Genomic DNA, 15,793 nt, shown 5'->3' with positions numbered 1-15,793 from the left:
ACGTTGACCAATGCAAATTCTAAAGATCCAATGTCGACGTATAGGTTAACGCTAATATTAAATATCAAAGAAAAACTAAGGATGATACGCTATTTGATCACAATTTACGAGACCTTAAATCTGTTGCTATCACTAGACTAAATAGTACCTCGAACTTAGAGTTACTATATTAGGGTATTGTTTGGCCTCCATGAGAATGCCAACCTAGAGATTTGTAAATTGTTAGCAAATGATGTACTTCATCATCAATTTTTCCTTTACATGTTAATTTTATATAAATTCTCCAAGTGTCTTCAATCACTTGATCATCCGAGTGTCATTTACAAATTAAAGTTTCTCTACCGTTGTGAATACTCACTACTTCACCACCGTGCTTTGCAGTACTTCCGAGAAGAACAATGATGTTTTTTAAAAGTATGTTATAAATCAAGTAGAAAAGCGTATTAGTATCCTTGACCAGTCACCATAAACATTTCATATTGTACTTGGCACTTGACAGGGATTTGCTCTGAGTTAGTGACCCAAGAGATTGGAAGAAATGCAGGGCATATCGTGTGGTCAATTTCAGAATAATTGAATAAAATGATCCATCGACCCTGCACCTAGAAAACAAACGTGGAAAGATGGAGGTCAGTACTTAGGAACTGAAGAATGACCTTGAAGAGCGCCCATCCAATTTGGCAAAATGACAAAATCAAATGGTGTAGTTTTCTTTCCTTTTTTCTTTTTCTTTTTCTCTCTTTAATCTTTCATCTATAGCTGTTTTTGTTTTTTGTCTTTTCGTCTGGAATCACCTAACATTATTTTGTGTATATCTAGTTTTTAGTAACTCAATTAAGATATATATACATAAAATTGAACAGGGAGATTTGAATCAGCTTTTCTCTTTTCAAATATTTTCTTTTTGTGCAAGTAAAGTTCAGGTACTAACACATGCTTAGTTAGTAAAAATTGATCATTTTCGCTTAAAATGTTTTGTGTTTGATTCATAACGTTTGAATTGTGTTGGTCAGTGATTTGTAAATACCTCTACAAATAGCTTCCGATGAAAATCAAACAAACACAACATTCTCATGAGAGGTGGTGTGTCCTTACCAAATAAATCAATATGTTGGTTTTTTTTTCAAAATTAAGTCCGACTATCAAAAATCACTAAAACTGCTACTTCAGCATCAGCAATTTGCGGCGATTATAACCACCGCAAAATAGGCTTGATGAGGGACTATTGTGGCGATGTCAAACCGCTGCAAAATAAAAATTACTTTCCCATTTCTTTACATCAGTTTTCAACCGCCACAAATTGCAAACTAGATTTTTTTGTAAACACTAGAACCGCCTCATAAACCCCCCACAAAACCAGATTACATAAATTTTTTGGACCGCATAGATGGACGTTTTCCTAGCTGAACTACAAATAGGTTCTATACATACATATATAACATCTTTCTATTTACTCTGTTGTTCTTGTTGTCTATTTTCCCTACTTTACTTCATCTATTATGTATTCCCATATTTATCCATCCCCTTTAACCCTAAGAACTTAAATCACAATCTAAATAAAAAATTGAGAAAACATACACAATACAAAAGCATGTCCTGGACATATATAAGAAAACTTCTAGGTAGGAAGTTATATGAGAGAAAGCATGATACTCCAAATGAGTTAGCATAATAATAAAGACTCATGTATTATATGAATCAGCAATTGTATATTTTTCAATAATGTATAAGATTAATGGCGTCGATTAGATAGGTGTTAAGTCTCTCCCTTAATTGAAACTATATTGCTCATACACAATGCTAGGGTCGAGATTCACTGCAACCTCTACAAGGTTGTGGTGGACATTAACAAATGTCGTCAGGTACAGTTGAGTTGCCCAGTGAACTAGAGTATTATTGGGCTAGAATTATAATTTCAATTACCACATGTCATTAATATACTGAATCACCCAATGAAGGTACCACACCCAAAAAAAATGCGGGTGCCACAGAATTCACCTAGTATAACATTGGGGAAGAATATACAAAAGAATGCCATAGATATATCTAAGTTTTCTGATTGACTAACAAATCCAAAAGACTCAATAACATCTCAACCGATCAAAAGGACTCATAGCCGACTTAATAACCTTAAGGCGGATTGGATGACAAAAGAATAGCATACAACCCGTCCTAACAAATAATTATTTTTTTTATGTATAAGACTCAAATTTGAGATATCTTACTTTTTTTTAATCTTTGATAAATGTCATCAAATATGTTCGAAAAATTATTGCATTTCCTTTCTAACAAGAGTTTTCCCAAAATGATTTGAACTTTGTGCTCTTCATCCCTTATAACATGTTGTTAACACCCCAAATCAACATTTTTTGGGTGAGATATATCTTACTTTATGGGGGGATGGGTAACTTATACATAGTTGAGCTAAGGGTAATTGAATGTGAAGGGTCAGGGTTCGAACCCTGATGAAAGATAATTTGTATTAATTTACTAACAATAAACATTTATATTATATATATATATATATATATCTTACTTTATTTCTGCATTTCAAAACTAGTTTCATTCTTCTGAAAAATAATCCTCCTAATGAAGGAAGTCAACGAAAATAAAAGTTGGACTAGAAACTGCACTGCACGAGGATCATGAAGAGCATTCATATCTCTCTATCTCGTGCATATGTTAACTTATCTCCCACTTGCACACACCAACTTGCACAACTTGACGACGACGTAGCAGTGATTATTCAAACAAAACAAACTAACCCATGCTGGACGACACTTCTTTTTCTTTGATTTTGCTTCCTTTTCATTTGATCTCTCTTTCCCAATTGAATTAAAATAAACCCCTCTTGTACTTCAACAACACCAAAATATAATACTATTTTAACCTGCAACTTGCAATGTCTTTTTCTGTCTTCGCGTAATTTACAATATTGTTGTGATGGGTAGTTTGGAACTCAGGGAATATACATAACTTTTGAAAAAACCCAAAAAAGTCATGTTACAGCCGAATACAGCTATTATTATTCAATTTATTTTTCCCACTCTCCATCTAATTAATGTCTACTTGAGTTGCAACTTGAATAATAATGTTGAGGGAGTGAAAGAACAGAAATATTTTTTTTGGTGTATGGTTCAATTACTTCCTTATGAATATAATAAAAAATTAAATATTGAAGATGCCAGAATAATATTAAAAATGCATAAGGTCAGCTTCTTATCTACAATCCTGATTTATAACCTAACAAATGCAGCTACTCACTAAAATTAACCTCATCGTAAAGATAAGAAAAATCATATCCTTCTAACATATATATAGTAATAATACTACAACATACAACGAATAGTACAAACACCTCATAGCGCATAAACATATTCAATATGCACTCAGAGTGAGAAATGAAGAAAAGATAGAAGTCATAATTGTGGGATAGAAAAAAAAAAAAAAATGTTAATTGAATGTCTATCCTCTTTGATTGTATGAGTAGACAACACCGAATTGTGATAAGAAAGCAGCTAAAGTTAACACGAGAAATCAATCCGTACAAATCTAGTCAAGTAATTAAGACAGAAAGTGCAAGTTGCAGCACAATACCGATCGAAGACACCAGAACCCATACCGCAAGTTGCAGCACAATACTCATAGCTAGCCATCGTCCCATTCAATTCACCTTAACTTGTTGGAACTCAAAATTCATTCAAAAGCCTTTGCATCTCATCCTCATCATCATATATGTGGAAACTTGTCATTCACATCACCACTAGCTACCTAAGCTCTCAATTCAAAAACAATAATACAAACTCTCCATTCAATCAATTTATCAAGCACATATAGTCGGTGCAATTCTCCTCAATTATCAAATAATATGAAAATGCATTGTAAATTACCACCACTATAAATATAATGTTCTAAAACTGAAAATAGAGATTAAAACACAAAAGGATAGCTCACTCTGCAATACAGATTAAATGTGTTAGAAGAACTATTGAAGGTGATCGAATACCAAATGGTTTTAAACATCACAGAAATCCTTGTTTCATTGTTACTTTCTCAACAAAGATAAACAATCACAAAACTAACTCAAGCTAGCAAAAATTAAAATATATATAACAACTAATATTACATGTAAAATAAAAATGAAAAGCACAAAAATTATAAAAAAGAGAAAAATTTACGAACAGCGTTGAGATTCATCAGTTTCGATGCGGCAAGTTCTCAGCGAATTTCGCAAGAGATTGGAGGTTGCACCGGAGGATGGTGTCCACGAACACGCGCGTGTCCTCGGAGGTGTTTTCCGGTGGCACATCAACGACGTAGGACTCCACAACCACCGTGCCGGAGCGGTGGTTTCCGTCGGCGTCCGAAACGGGGCTGGGGTGGAGGGTGGTGACAGAGCGGTAGTTGGTGAGGCGGTGGTCGCCGCCAACCATGCTGAAGCTGATAAGGTGGCGCTCGTCGTCGAGGACGTCGAGGCGCTCGGTGCTGACGGCGGCGGGTAGGCCGGAGATCACGCGGACCTCGCGGAGGGTCCCGACGTCGCCGTCGCCGAGGATGACGTGGCAGCTCTTGACGAAGTTTTTATAGGCCTGGGGGTTGTCGAAGCGGCGGACGACGGACCAGACGGTGGAGACAGGGGCGGCAATCTCTTGGACGACGGCGGAGCAGCACTGGTTGGGGGAGAACGCGTGGGTGTGGTAGCGGGCCACGGCGTCGGGGACGGTGGTTGGAGGGTTGTGGTGAGATGAGTTTGGAGGGTTTGGTATCATCTTTGTTCTTGTCTTTGCTTGGTGATAGCAAATGATGATGGATACAAGTGATGATGGTGATGAATGATGGTGTCTAAATCTCAGTTTTGTGAGACTGAGATTTGAATGTGATGGATGATGGGTTTTGGTTTTTTGAGAGAGAAAGAATGGTGAACTTTTTGAGAAGAAATGGAGAAGTTAATTAACTGAAGATTTTGAGTTGGTTTTGTAGTTATTGGGTTATTTATATTGCAAAATTATGGATGTGAATACATGTAGAAAGAGTGAAGGAGGATGGTGGGGATGTATTTTCCAAAACTGAAAGGTCATTGAAGTTCAAGTGGGATGATATAATAAAAGAGGGCCTAGGGTTTTTTCTCTAGAAAAAGTGAAAAGTTAGTATGATACTTATCCAGTTATATGTAGACCTCGCTTTTTCTTTCATACTTGTCATACGAGTTTGTGACGATTTTTTAATTACCACCATAATTCATGAAGTTATTAAAAAACCTGAAAACGCATTTTTTGTAGTCTCGCTTGCGGTCCTAGATTGCTAGAAATGCGTATATCTGAAGAACAATTGTACTATTTTGAGGTTTATTTATCATTTTTGTATACATAAACACTTAAAGAATACAAGATCTCATATATGCCTCATTTTTCTCTATCTTTTCTTTATCATATATTATATTTATTATTCTTTTTCTGCTCTTTTTTTCTCACTCTTAGTGTCTACACTCATTGACTGCATATTGAACGTTTTCCTAAAAAGTGTAGAGAATGAAAAGGATGTGCCCCCGGAAATGTTAGGTAGAGGTTTATAGTGAAAAGCATAAAAAAGAGATTAGTGATAAATGTGATTTTATATGAATGAAGAGAGATAGAAAGAAAAATGAGTTGCTACGTGGAGATTACAACATTAACGGAGGCCGACCAAGGTTCTGATGATTTGAATATCATCACAATCAGAAACGCGCTATCCCCATTCTCATGAAAATGCGGCCGACTCCTTCGTGTATTGCGCCTAAAATTAAGGAAATCATATTAGTGTTGTCATGACCAAAAGAGGAAGATTTGGTACACATTAAAGAGGACAATTAAGTCACGGAAATTGAAAGAAAGACATATTTATCTTTGTACTCTAGGGCTGAGTTAGGAACACCATTTATATTCAATGTGTGAATGGTTGTTTATATTGTTTAATGTCTAAAAATCAAGACAATTTCATTATTATAGCCGCTTGTAATTCTTTTGCATTTTGACGGATATCGTCATCCGTTTAGAAAATGTTTTATGTTCCTTTGAACAATTTTTTTTTTCTGAGATTTGAACTTGTCATATGTCCTTATAGTATGATATGTCAATAACAATTTCCATTTTTCTAAAATGTAGTATTTCTATCAAGATTCAAGATACACTTCATTCATGTTCTATCCATTTCTTTATATTATATGTTATCTCACAACTATCACTTGTTTTTCTTCATTTTTGGTTTAATTGATTTTTTTCTCCTCTTAGTCTGGATTATGTGTGATTTTAGTTCGCCAATAATTTTTCAAAAAGATTTAGTCCCTCAAAATTATTAATTGGGTAAATGGTCATATTGGTCCCTGGATGTTCACACCGACTTCAGAATCGTCCCTGGATGAATTTTATTAGGCTCGCGGTCCCCAGATGTGACAAAAAATAGTCATATTAGTCCCTGACGTTAAAATCCCCATAAAAGTCAACATTATCTTTCTAATTTTCTTTCACTTTGGTCCCTTTCTTCTTTCTTCCACCCTCTTCACCCCCTGCTTCCATCATTTTCACCAAAACCCACCCCCCATCATGCTTCAGAAACCCAAAATGTAAACCCACAATCTTCACCTCCTTCATCTTCATCTTGTTCATCTTCACTTTATTCATCTTCATCCCCTTCTTCCATCATCTTCACCAAAAACTCCTCCCCTTATTCTAACCCTAATTTAATTAATAAAATTAATTTCTCCCCCAAATTAAACTCAATTCCCAATTCAATCACAATAGCAACACAGTCTTGAACCCAGAAATCATCAAAAATCAAATTCATTAATCCACCCCATGCCCTACTAGAGTCATCGCTGTGTTTCTTCTTCTTCCACTCTGTGTTTCCTCTTACGTTCCCTCTTCTTCCTCTCTTTGTGTTTCTTCTTTCACTTTCACATGTGCAATTGAAGCCAAACCCAGATCTTCACTGTGATTTTTCTTCAACTACCCATTGGGCTTCAATTTCAGCTTCTCCCACTGATTTAGAACCTTACACAACTTCTATGATGAAGTATTCATTGTTGCATGTGTAGTTCTAATTCCTCACCTTTTGGAACTCACTTTCGATGCATTCATGTTGCAAAGGAGAGAGCTTGATTCCTTTTTGGTCATGCCCACTTGTTCTTCAAGCGGAAGATAGTAGAGGTGGACCCTTCTTCCACCGAATCCACAGCCAACAAACCTTAGTTCACCGCTTCATTGTTGAAATCTGTCACCCAACTTCGCGTCTTCATGTCGGGTCTCAAGAAACCCAAACCCGATTCGTCTGCTTCGAACCCAGAACCAACCAAGAAGAATCGCCACCACCACCACCCCCTTCTCCACTCCTCTTCTCAAGGCACACTCCTCTCTCCTTCTTCCAGCACCCCCAAATCCTAAATCAACTTCCACCTCAAAACCCTAAACCCCCAATTCTACCAAATCCCCTCCGAAATGGGCGCGTGCTTGAAGGCGATGAGGAAGACGAATAAGGTCGACGTCGAGATCTGACGGTGGAGAATGGGTTGGAAACTGCAAATGATGGAAGAAGGGGATGGAGATGAATAAAGTGAAGATGAACACGATGAAGATGAAGGAGGTGAAGATTGTGGGTTTACATTTTGGGTTTCTGAAGCATGATGGGGGGGTGGGTTTTGGTGAAAATGATGGAAGCAGGGGGTGAAGAGGGTGGAAGAAAGAAGAAAGGGACCAAAGTGAAAGAAAATTAGAAAGATAATGTTGACTTTTATGGGGATTTTAACGTCAGGGACTAATATGACTATTTTTTGCCACATCTGGGGACCGCGAGCCTAATAAAATTCATCCAGGGACGATTATGAAGTCGGTGCGAACATCCAGGGACCAATGTGACCATTTACCCATTATTAATTGTAAAATCAAGCCACTCAATTACTTTTAGATATTAACCTACTTAACACTCTAAAAACTCACTAATCAAAATACTAAATTTCAACCGAAAAATTTAAAATTTCAATTTTTCCATTCTTTAAACCTCAATCTCAAATCGTGCAAAAATCTTTGAAATTTATCAAAATTTCATTAACTTATTTACTTTCAAATTTGCATCATGTATCCAATGTATCATAAACCCTAAAATATTTCAAAATTAAATGAAGATTTAATGATTTTATGCATATGAATATTAAGAGAATAAGAAAATTGTTACTTAAATTTGAAAGCATAGGGGGGGCTTGATTAGCTAAAAAAACTAGAGAAAGAAAAATCACAAATCCCCCCTAGCTCCTTGCCTATGACTGATAATTGGACTCGATCCTCATAAAATCAAACTTCAGCTTAATGGAAAGGTTAGATATTATCTAACTTTGTTCTTTGAACATCAAAGAATGACAAGGTCCGCGGTTGTCAGACTGCTAAGGAGATGCGGAACACTCTTGCTACAATTCATGAAGAAACTAATGTTGTGAAGGAAGTCAATGCCAACATAGCTACTCATCAGTTTGAACGGATCAAGATGGAGCCTCGTGAGACAAGGTAAAATTGGTTTTCAATCATAACGGTTCTAAGTTTCAAAACTTAAAGTGTCGATCAGACACTTATTTCAACCATACATCAAGTTGTAATAAGCACCTGGTCTCAGTTAGGAGACGAATTTAAACTATTTATCTTATATCGGTTTTATTGCATCTCAAATTGCATTATACTTGATAAATGCTTCCTAATGTTCAACATCACTTTATCATCTTGACATTGAGTACGCATTGCATGTCAAGTTGGGGACTCATGTTTTGGCTTATCCAAATGACCATTATGCCCATCATCGTCCTGATCGACCAACTTGGCATGTGTATCCCTTGGGTCGATCAAGACGGTGAAAAAAGTCTTGAGTCATCCAATCAGCTAGCCGAGTAAAGGTAATGATTCAAAGACCACAGAAGTAAACCTACTATCTCGGAAGCTACTTGCAAGTACTAAGCAAAGGCTAAACACCTTCATTGTCACTAATATTTTGCTCTATAAATACATTTTCTTATCATTTCATAACATAAACATTACTCATTTGCTTACATGTTGCACGTATTGACTTCGAGATACCATCTCTGTTCTTGAGCTGACTTGAGTGTCCCAGTGCCATTTGCAGGTACACCACCACTGTGGAATCTCACTGCCTCGTCGCACCCTCTACCTAATTCACCACCGTGCAACACCACTTCTCTGGTAGAGGAATATCACTCTTAGTTTATTGGAAGAACAAGATTGAGCGTTATTCTCACTTTTTCTTTACTACGAATGAGCCTCCAATTCAAAGAAATTCATGATAAGAGAATATATTCCTGATCAACACTGATTTGTGCATAAAAAATTTGTGGCAGAACGTCCAACACCTGCGATTTATGACAGTGAGTACGAAAATTTTCTATTGTAGATATACAACTTCATTCAATTTTTAAAAGTAATGTGTTAACTTTTGAAGATATTCATTTCAATTTTTTTTTTTGAAGATATTGAATAATTCCCATTTATTTTATCTTGGATTTTTATTTTTCATGAGATAATTAGTTAGACTAAAAGTTCATTATCATGTTTATTTATCAAGTATAATAAAGTGATAAAAGATCATATTTTAAATTAGTTGATTTCATTCATATAATTTTTTAGATCCATTTTAGTTCATAAAATAATAACTAGTTATTGACGTTTTGGAACTCACAATTTAGAAATTGCTCAAGTCAAGACAGGTCGAATGATAGATTAATTCAAATGGATCATCAACTTGCAGGCAAGGACGTAAGCTATGAGATCAGACTAATTTTTCTTTTTCCTACCCAGAAGTATTTTGAAAATGCACTGTAAAAGGTACGGATAAAGAACATATATAGATTTATGTTTAACAATGCACAAACTTATTGGCTACTCCTTCCGTTTCTAATTACGAGATTTCATTTAGACAGTTGTGCTTCATAAAAAAATATGTAATGAGATTAAAACATTAATCTATGAGTTATTATATTTAGATAGGTTAATGGTCAAATCATCTCGGCTAGTACTAAACGTCACTTTTTTTAAAAGAATTAAAATCAAACTCGTTTATAAACTCAGGAACTAATTTGACTATTAATTCTATTTAGATTTACTGAATTACCCATAAACAATTTCTTTGTTACATGTGGTGGAAATAATTACCCGTAGAGAATTCATGTACCATAATTTATTAAATTATGAAATACCTCATAATGACAACTTCTTTTATATATATTAAAGATTATGATAGTCTCCGAAGGATAACTCAAGTGGTAAGAGTTAGGGACATAAGAGTTGAGTGAGATGAAGAGTGAAGGGTCTCGGGTTCGAACCCGGAGGAATGACTAATTTACTAACATTTCTAACAACTAACATTTGCATATCAAAATAAAAAAACAAAAAAAAACTATTAGTATTGTAAATTCAACAACAAAAAAGTTAATTAAGATTTTGTTCACTGAGCGAGTTCTATTTTAATCCTTTATTATAGTCGCTTTCAAATGTAATCCCGCAGTTAGGAAAATAACCAGCTTTGATATTTGCCCGGGTGGCTCCAGCCTCTAGTCAATTTGCCAAAGTGAGTGGCGGCAATGGCATATCACGCTTACGTGTAGTATCTAACTAATAACATGCGTTTATGTCAATAAATCCTAATAAATGGTTAATATCGATTTCGTTGACTTAAACGTATGATATTAGTTAGAATTTACACGTAAGCGTGATATGTTATGATCGCGGCACATTTTGACAAGTTGGTCGAAGCCATCCTTCAGGTGAGGATCAAAAGTTATGCCGATGAAAGACTAAAAACATACCTCGCTCAAAGATTAGGGACCAAAAGTTAGTTAAAAAAATAGTGTTGTAAAAATATTTTTGATTGTTACTAGGAAATTGAAAAATGTGATGTGTCAAAGATCAACTATGCAGGAGAAATCTTGGAATTCAATTTGTTTTTCTTTTCAATTTGACATATGAATTTTTGGTATTTACATTCGGTAACCGATCACCTTTTAAATATCGTCAGATTCAGGATTTAGTCACAGTTAAGACTCTTAATCCCTCCATCAGATTGTATTGTGTGGTTATCGAACCCAATAGCTCGCTACCCCTCTTAGGTTTTTACATGTGAATTTGGTTAATTCAAAACGTGCAAAACTGTAAATTTGTATAATTATTATTATTATATTATATTATATAAAAAAAACCACAATAGCGTGGCCAGAAAGAATTGGTAGTATGCTGCATATAGAAACAAATAGCACCGTGGCGACTTGACTTGCAGAATTTAGTAGTAGTATTATATTTACGCTTCAACGAGTTTGAGGAATAGAGCGAATAATGGATGAGCTATTGAACAAGGTTGGCTCATACTGGTTCAGCAAGAAGGCCAACAAGGAGCTTAACTCTGTCGGTGATGATATCAACGTACGTACTACTTCATCCTTTTTATGTTTTTTCCCTTTTTTATTCGCTCAAGTTCAGATTTTTCCTTTTATTTTTCAATCTCAATGGTTGAACCCTACCTACAATTTTAGGTATTATATTATATTATATATTTTTGCCTCATGGAAAGGAAAACTATGGAATTGTCATGTCTTTCTGGGTTTTCTTGTTTTGGGTCAAGGGTACAAGTTTATGTATAATTGTTGATTGTTCATGTGAAAGAAAATCCCACATGCATGCCCTTTTATGATCCTCCCAGCCCCAGGATATCAGTTTTACATGGTAGAAATGTTGCAGAAAGGGGTGTAAAATCTTACTTTGCTTTGTCCCCTGCATTTACAATTCAAGATTTGTTGGGATGGGGTTCAGGTGAGGTCCTAGGGAGACCGTTGGATCTCAGAGAGATTCGTCCTTGCCTGTTCGCTTGTAAGGGTGGGGATACGTTGTGAACCTCGTCCCAATCTCCCTTGAGCTCTGTGTTCTGACCCTCGGAGATTCAGACAGAAAAACTCTTGATCTTTACATTAGTGATGGCAGTCATTGGAGGGATGGGACCCTGACCATTGGTTGGGTAGTACATCATTCCTGGTTTGGATCTCAGACCTGGGCCTTATGCCCATGTTGGATCATGTAGCATATTAGCAGTAGGCTTTGGTTTTGAATCGGAAATACTGGATTGAAATTGCAAAGAGATACTGACTATAAATGTGGATGTAATGTTCTATATTTGATAAGATATTTTGCTTCCGCTGTCATATATTGGAGTTTTAAATTGTAAATACTACAAGTTTATCAACAGCTCTGAGATTTTGCATTTGACAAAATTTTAGTGCATGATTTAGGTTTTGATGAATAGAACAACTTATAGGCTATAAGCCTAAGTATAAGTGTGTGTGAAACATTAGGTACTGAGCTCAGGATTATGGTTTCATTTTCAGCACAGGAAATTAATCAAATGATTCTTTTATAGTGACATGAGATTATATAAAATTGGACCTCAAAGTATGCTAGATTGTTAGGAGTAACCAAGGAACAGGTAGTATGAAAGTCTTGTTAGGAAATTTTAGCTAGGACTGGACAGAGGAAGGTGGAGAAGCTCTCTAACTTGTGTGTATGATTTGATACCATTTGTGTAAGACAATGTTTCTACAATCAATTTGAGCAACTTTTGCTTAATATTTGTGTTTAAGCAGAGAAATGTATGCATTTACCATGCTGTTAGTTTTCTGTGAGCATCTAGTAGATAACATTATAATTTATCTAATGCATACTCTTAAACTCAGATTTGGTGCTGAAACTGAAAGGTGTTGCTTATTTTTCTTTACTGAAAATTTGAAGGTTTTCACTTAATATAGGCAAATGATTTGCTTGTTAATGACGTATATAAGTATATTTGACCTAGTTCAGTACTCTGTAGTTCTTCCTGCTCTGGATATAGACCGTAGAAGATTTCTTTAGTATGAACATTAGGTAAGGTGCAATGTTCAAGATTGATTTATTCACTTTCTGATAATGGAAATCATTTGAGTACTGGGACTGTACTGTTTCCACTAGATTATACATGTTGAAATGAAAGAGAAATTTTATTTCTTGTTTTATGTATTTACCACTTTTATTTTTGGTTTTTAGTCACTTTCAACAAGTATTGAAGGAGGAACTAAATGGTTGGTCAACAAATTAAAAGGTTTGTATCTCTAACATTTCTTTGTGTTGCTCATACATTTGATGTACAAATCTGCGCTGTTAAATCTGTGCTGTAGTGGGGACTTCCTTTAATTGCAACTCATAATCTCAAATAAATAAATAAATGCTTTGAACTTTCATTCCTTACTTGGATTATAGTCAAGGCCATTAAATGTTTTAACCAACCTTATATGTAAATGGTTTCCATCTTACCAGCATTTAGGGGATCTCCATGACGAGTGGGCTAGACTACAACTTTGAAATTAATATCTGGAATCACTATAACTGTGTATTCTATATTTTTTTTCTCTTTCTTTCTTTTTCTTTGATGTGGAATGTCTGGTGTAAACATGGACTTGTATATAGCAATGCTTCCCAGAACCATTATTCTTTTGCTGTTAAGAGCAATTAGATACACACTGCAAAGGATTTTGAAATTCTTTAAACTAGAAGCTAATAAGATGAGAGTTTGTTACAACAAAGAGAAATTTAAAATTGTGTTTCTAGTTTGTCATAAATATGTTTTTCATCCCTGTAAAATGTGTAATTATTGGTTTAGTCCCTGCAAAAATTGTATACATTTTTACTCCCAAAAATACAAAAGTCATGTGGTTTTCCTGGTTTCTAGTCCTCAAAAAACACATAAGTTTTGTATTTTATTAGTGAAAATTAGAAATAAAAATAAAAAATTTCAAATAGAGTGTCTATAACAACTCACAAAAACATGATAAATCCTTTCAAAGATAAGTTCTCCATCTATTTTCTTTTTGACACTTCTAATTGACGAATCAAATCAATTTTACTCCTTAATCATGTCTCCTCTCTTTTTGACACTTCACAGGAAAGATGCAAAAGCCATTAATAGAGTTGCTAAAGGAGCATGATCTACCGATAGGCATTTTTCCTCGTGACGCAACCAACTATGAATTTAACGAACAAACAGGGAAGCTTGTTGTATACATTCCTCAAGTGTGTGAAGTAGGATACAGGGACTCATCAGTCTTGCGTTTCTCCACCAGTGTGTCTGGTTATTTAGAGAAAGGCAAGTTAACAGACATTGAGGGAATGAAAACCAAAGTGCTGATCTGGGCAAAAGTGACCACCATTACATCTGAGGGATCCAAGCTCCATTTCTCGGCTGGAATGAAGAAAACGAGGAGAAAGGAGGCATATGAGGTTTCTAGAGATGGTGTAAGCGTAGATAAATTCTAATATATTATCAGTGGTTTGTAGCATGCAGTTATTTGTCTGTTCTTGTGGGCTGTTATGTTCTTTAGATGTCAATGTTGTGATTTGGTTGAACTCCTCTTAGGTCCTTGTTGATTAATAGGATGTTTAGATCAGCTTATTTATTTTAGAATCAATTCTGACACTAAAAAGCTACTAACATAAGTTTATGCTTAATTAATTTTGACTCTAGAATTAATTGCTATATTGCATGTTTGGAAACTCGGTAGAAAACCATAGTTTTCAGATTCTTAGATGATGTGAGTTAGTTTTAAGTTGTATAGGTAAAGTGAGTTAGTTGGGTTTGTTATTTGGTTACTTGTTGAGTTACTAGCTTGTATATATAATAGACATTCTATAGTAAATTCAACTAAGCTTTTAGTTCACTTTCATTAACAGTGGAAATATAGTGGACAGAAACAAAAATTAACGGACTATCAACATTGGTTCTATCCATCATGGATTTTGTTTCATTGTGGTTTTTCATTGAGTTTCAAACATGCACTAATTAGTTTCAGTTTTTCTCTATTGGGGCACACTATGTTTTTCTTATGATACCACAGCTTTATTTGATACTCGAAACTAAATTGGCAATTCAACAACATAACTGTCTAGTATTCTTTTGATTTCACTCTAGGGAAAGACATCAGAAACAGCCACTGTCACATGTTTTACCTAAAACTTAGACTTTACCACCTAATCTCAAGGTTATTCCTTTACCCACCTTCAATAATTTCAATTTTTTTTGCAAATTTTTTACAAGCCATTATATCTACCCTCTCCCTCAACTACCATGGCTCCTCCTTTCTCACCCACCCCGACCAAGATGAAGAACAAACCCAGAAATAACAACAAAAAACAACAAAAACCCCATATCAACATCCTGGAAAACCTACCACACCACTCCATGTCTCCCTTCGATCTACCTCTCCCAAAAGCCAAACTTGAAAGCTCAAAGTAATGCAGCAAGAGCATGAAACAACTTCTTACTAGAAGCATCATAAGTTTCAAAACCATTCTCCCATAAATCCGTTAGGTCTTTAAAAAGAGGTTCCAATTAGATGTTAATACTGTTTTCCGGGAAGATGGACTAGGAAAAAGTATTGACAGCTCAAATAAGGTTGCTTCATGCATTCCTATGAACTACTGGCCAAATATTGTGCCTACTACTTTTTCTTTCTTTCTTTTAAATAGACTAAATCTATCACTTGCTAACCCATACCTTACATTTCCAGGACAAGTTACAAAATTAACATGCAAAGAATCAAAAAAATTTCAAGTGAACTGTTGGATATCTAAAATTTCCACCTTTTTTTCACCAGACTCATGCGATTTTATTGAATCAAACTGAATTTTCTACATATAGACTCTCACTAATGCTAATATTTGTTGAACTTTTTTTGGACAATAGCTGATTTGTTGGT

At 35.1% G+C, this 15,793-nt stretch overlaps 2 protein-coding genes across 2 annotated transcripts; one reads left to right on the top strand and one right to left on the bottom strand.

Annotated features, from left to right (window-relative positions):
• Positions 1-4,010: 4,010 nt before the first annotated feature.
• LOC130727984 (abscisic acid receptor PYL4) lies at positions 4,011-5,065 on the bottom strand. Its single transcript, XM_057579300.1, has one exon. It carries the CDS (start codon positions 4,767-4,769, stop codon positions 4,197-4,199), a length of 573 nt encoding a protein of 190 aa, XP_057435283.1. The 5' UTR covers positions 4,770-5,065; the 3' UTR covers positions 4,011-4,196.
• A 6,217-nt stretch (positions 5,066-11,282) lies between these two features.
• On the top strand, positions 11,283-14,550 carry LOC130727983 (uncharacterized protein At5g01610-like). The gene is made up of 3 exons (XM_057579299.1): positions 11,283-11,441; positions 13,089-13,143; positions 13,984-14,550. Exons 1-3 carry the CDS (start codon positions 11,355-11,357, stop codon positions 14,352-14,354), a joined length of 513 nt encoding a protein of 170 aa, XP_057435282.1. The 5' UTR covers positions 11,283-11,354; the 3' UTR covers positions 14,355-14,550.
• The last annotated feature ends 1,243 nt before the right edge of the window (positions 14,551-15,793 follow it).

The sequence above is a fragment of the Lotus japonicus genome, chromosome 1, assembly GCF_012489685.1.
Source record: "Lotus japonicus ecotype B-129 chromosome 1, LjGifu_v1.2".
Classification (NCBI taxonomy): domain Eukaryota; kingdom Viridiplantae; phylum Streptophyta; class Magnoliopsida; order Fabales; family Fabaceae; genus Lotus; species Lotus japonicus.
Note: the sequence above shows the minus strand (reverse complement) of the source record. Positions and strands in the feature narration are given on the sequence as shown.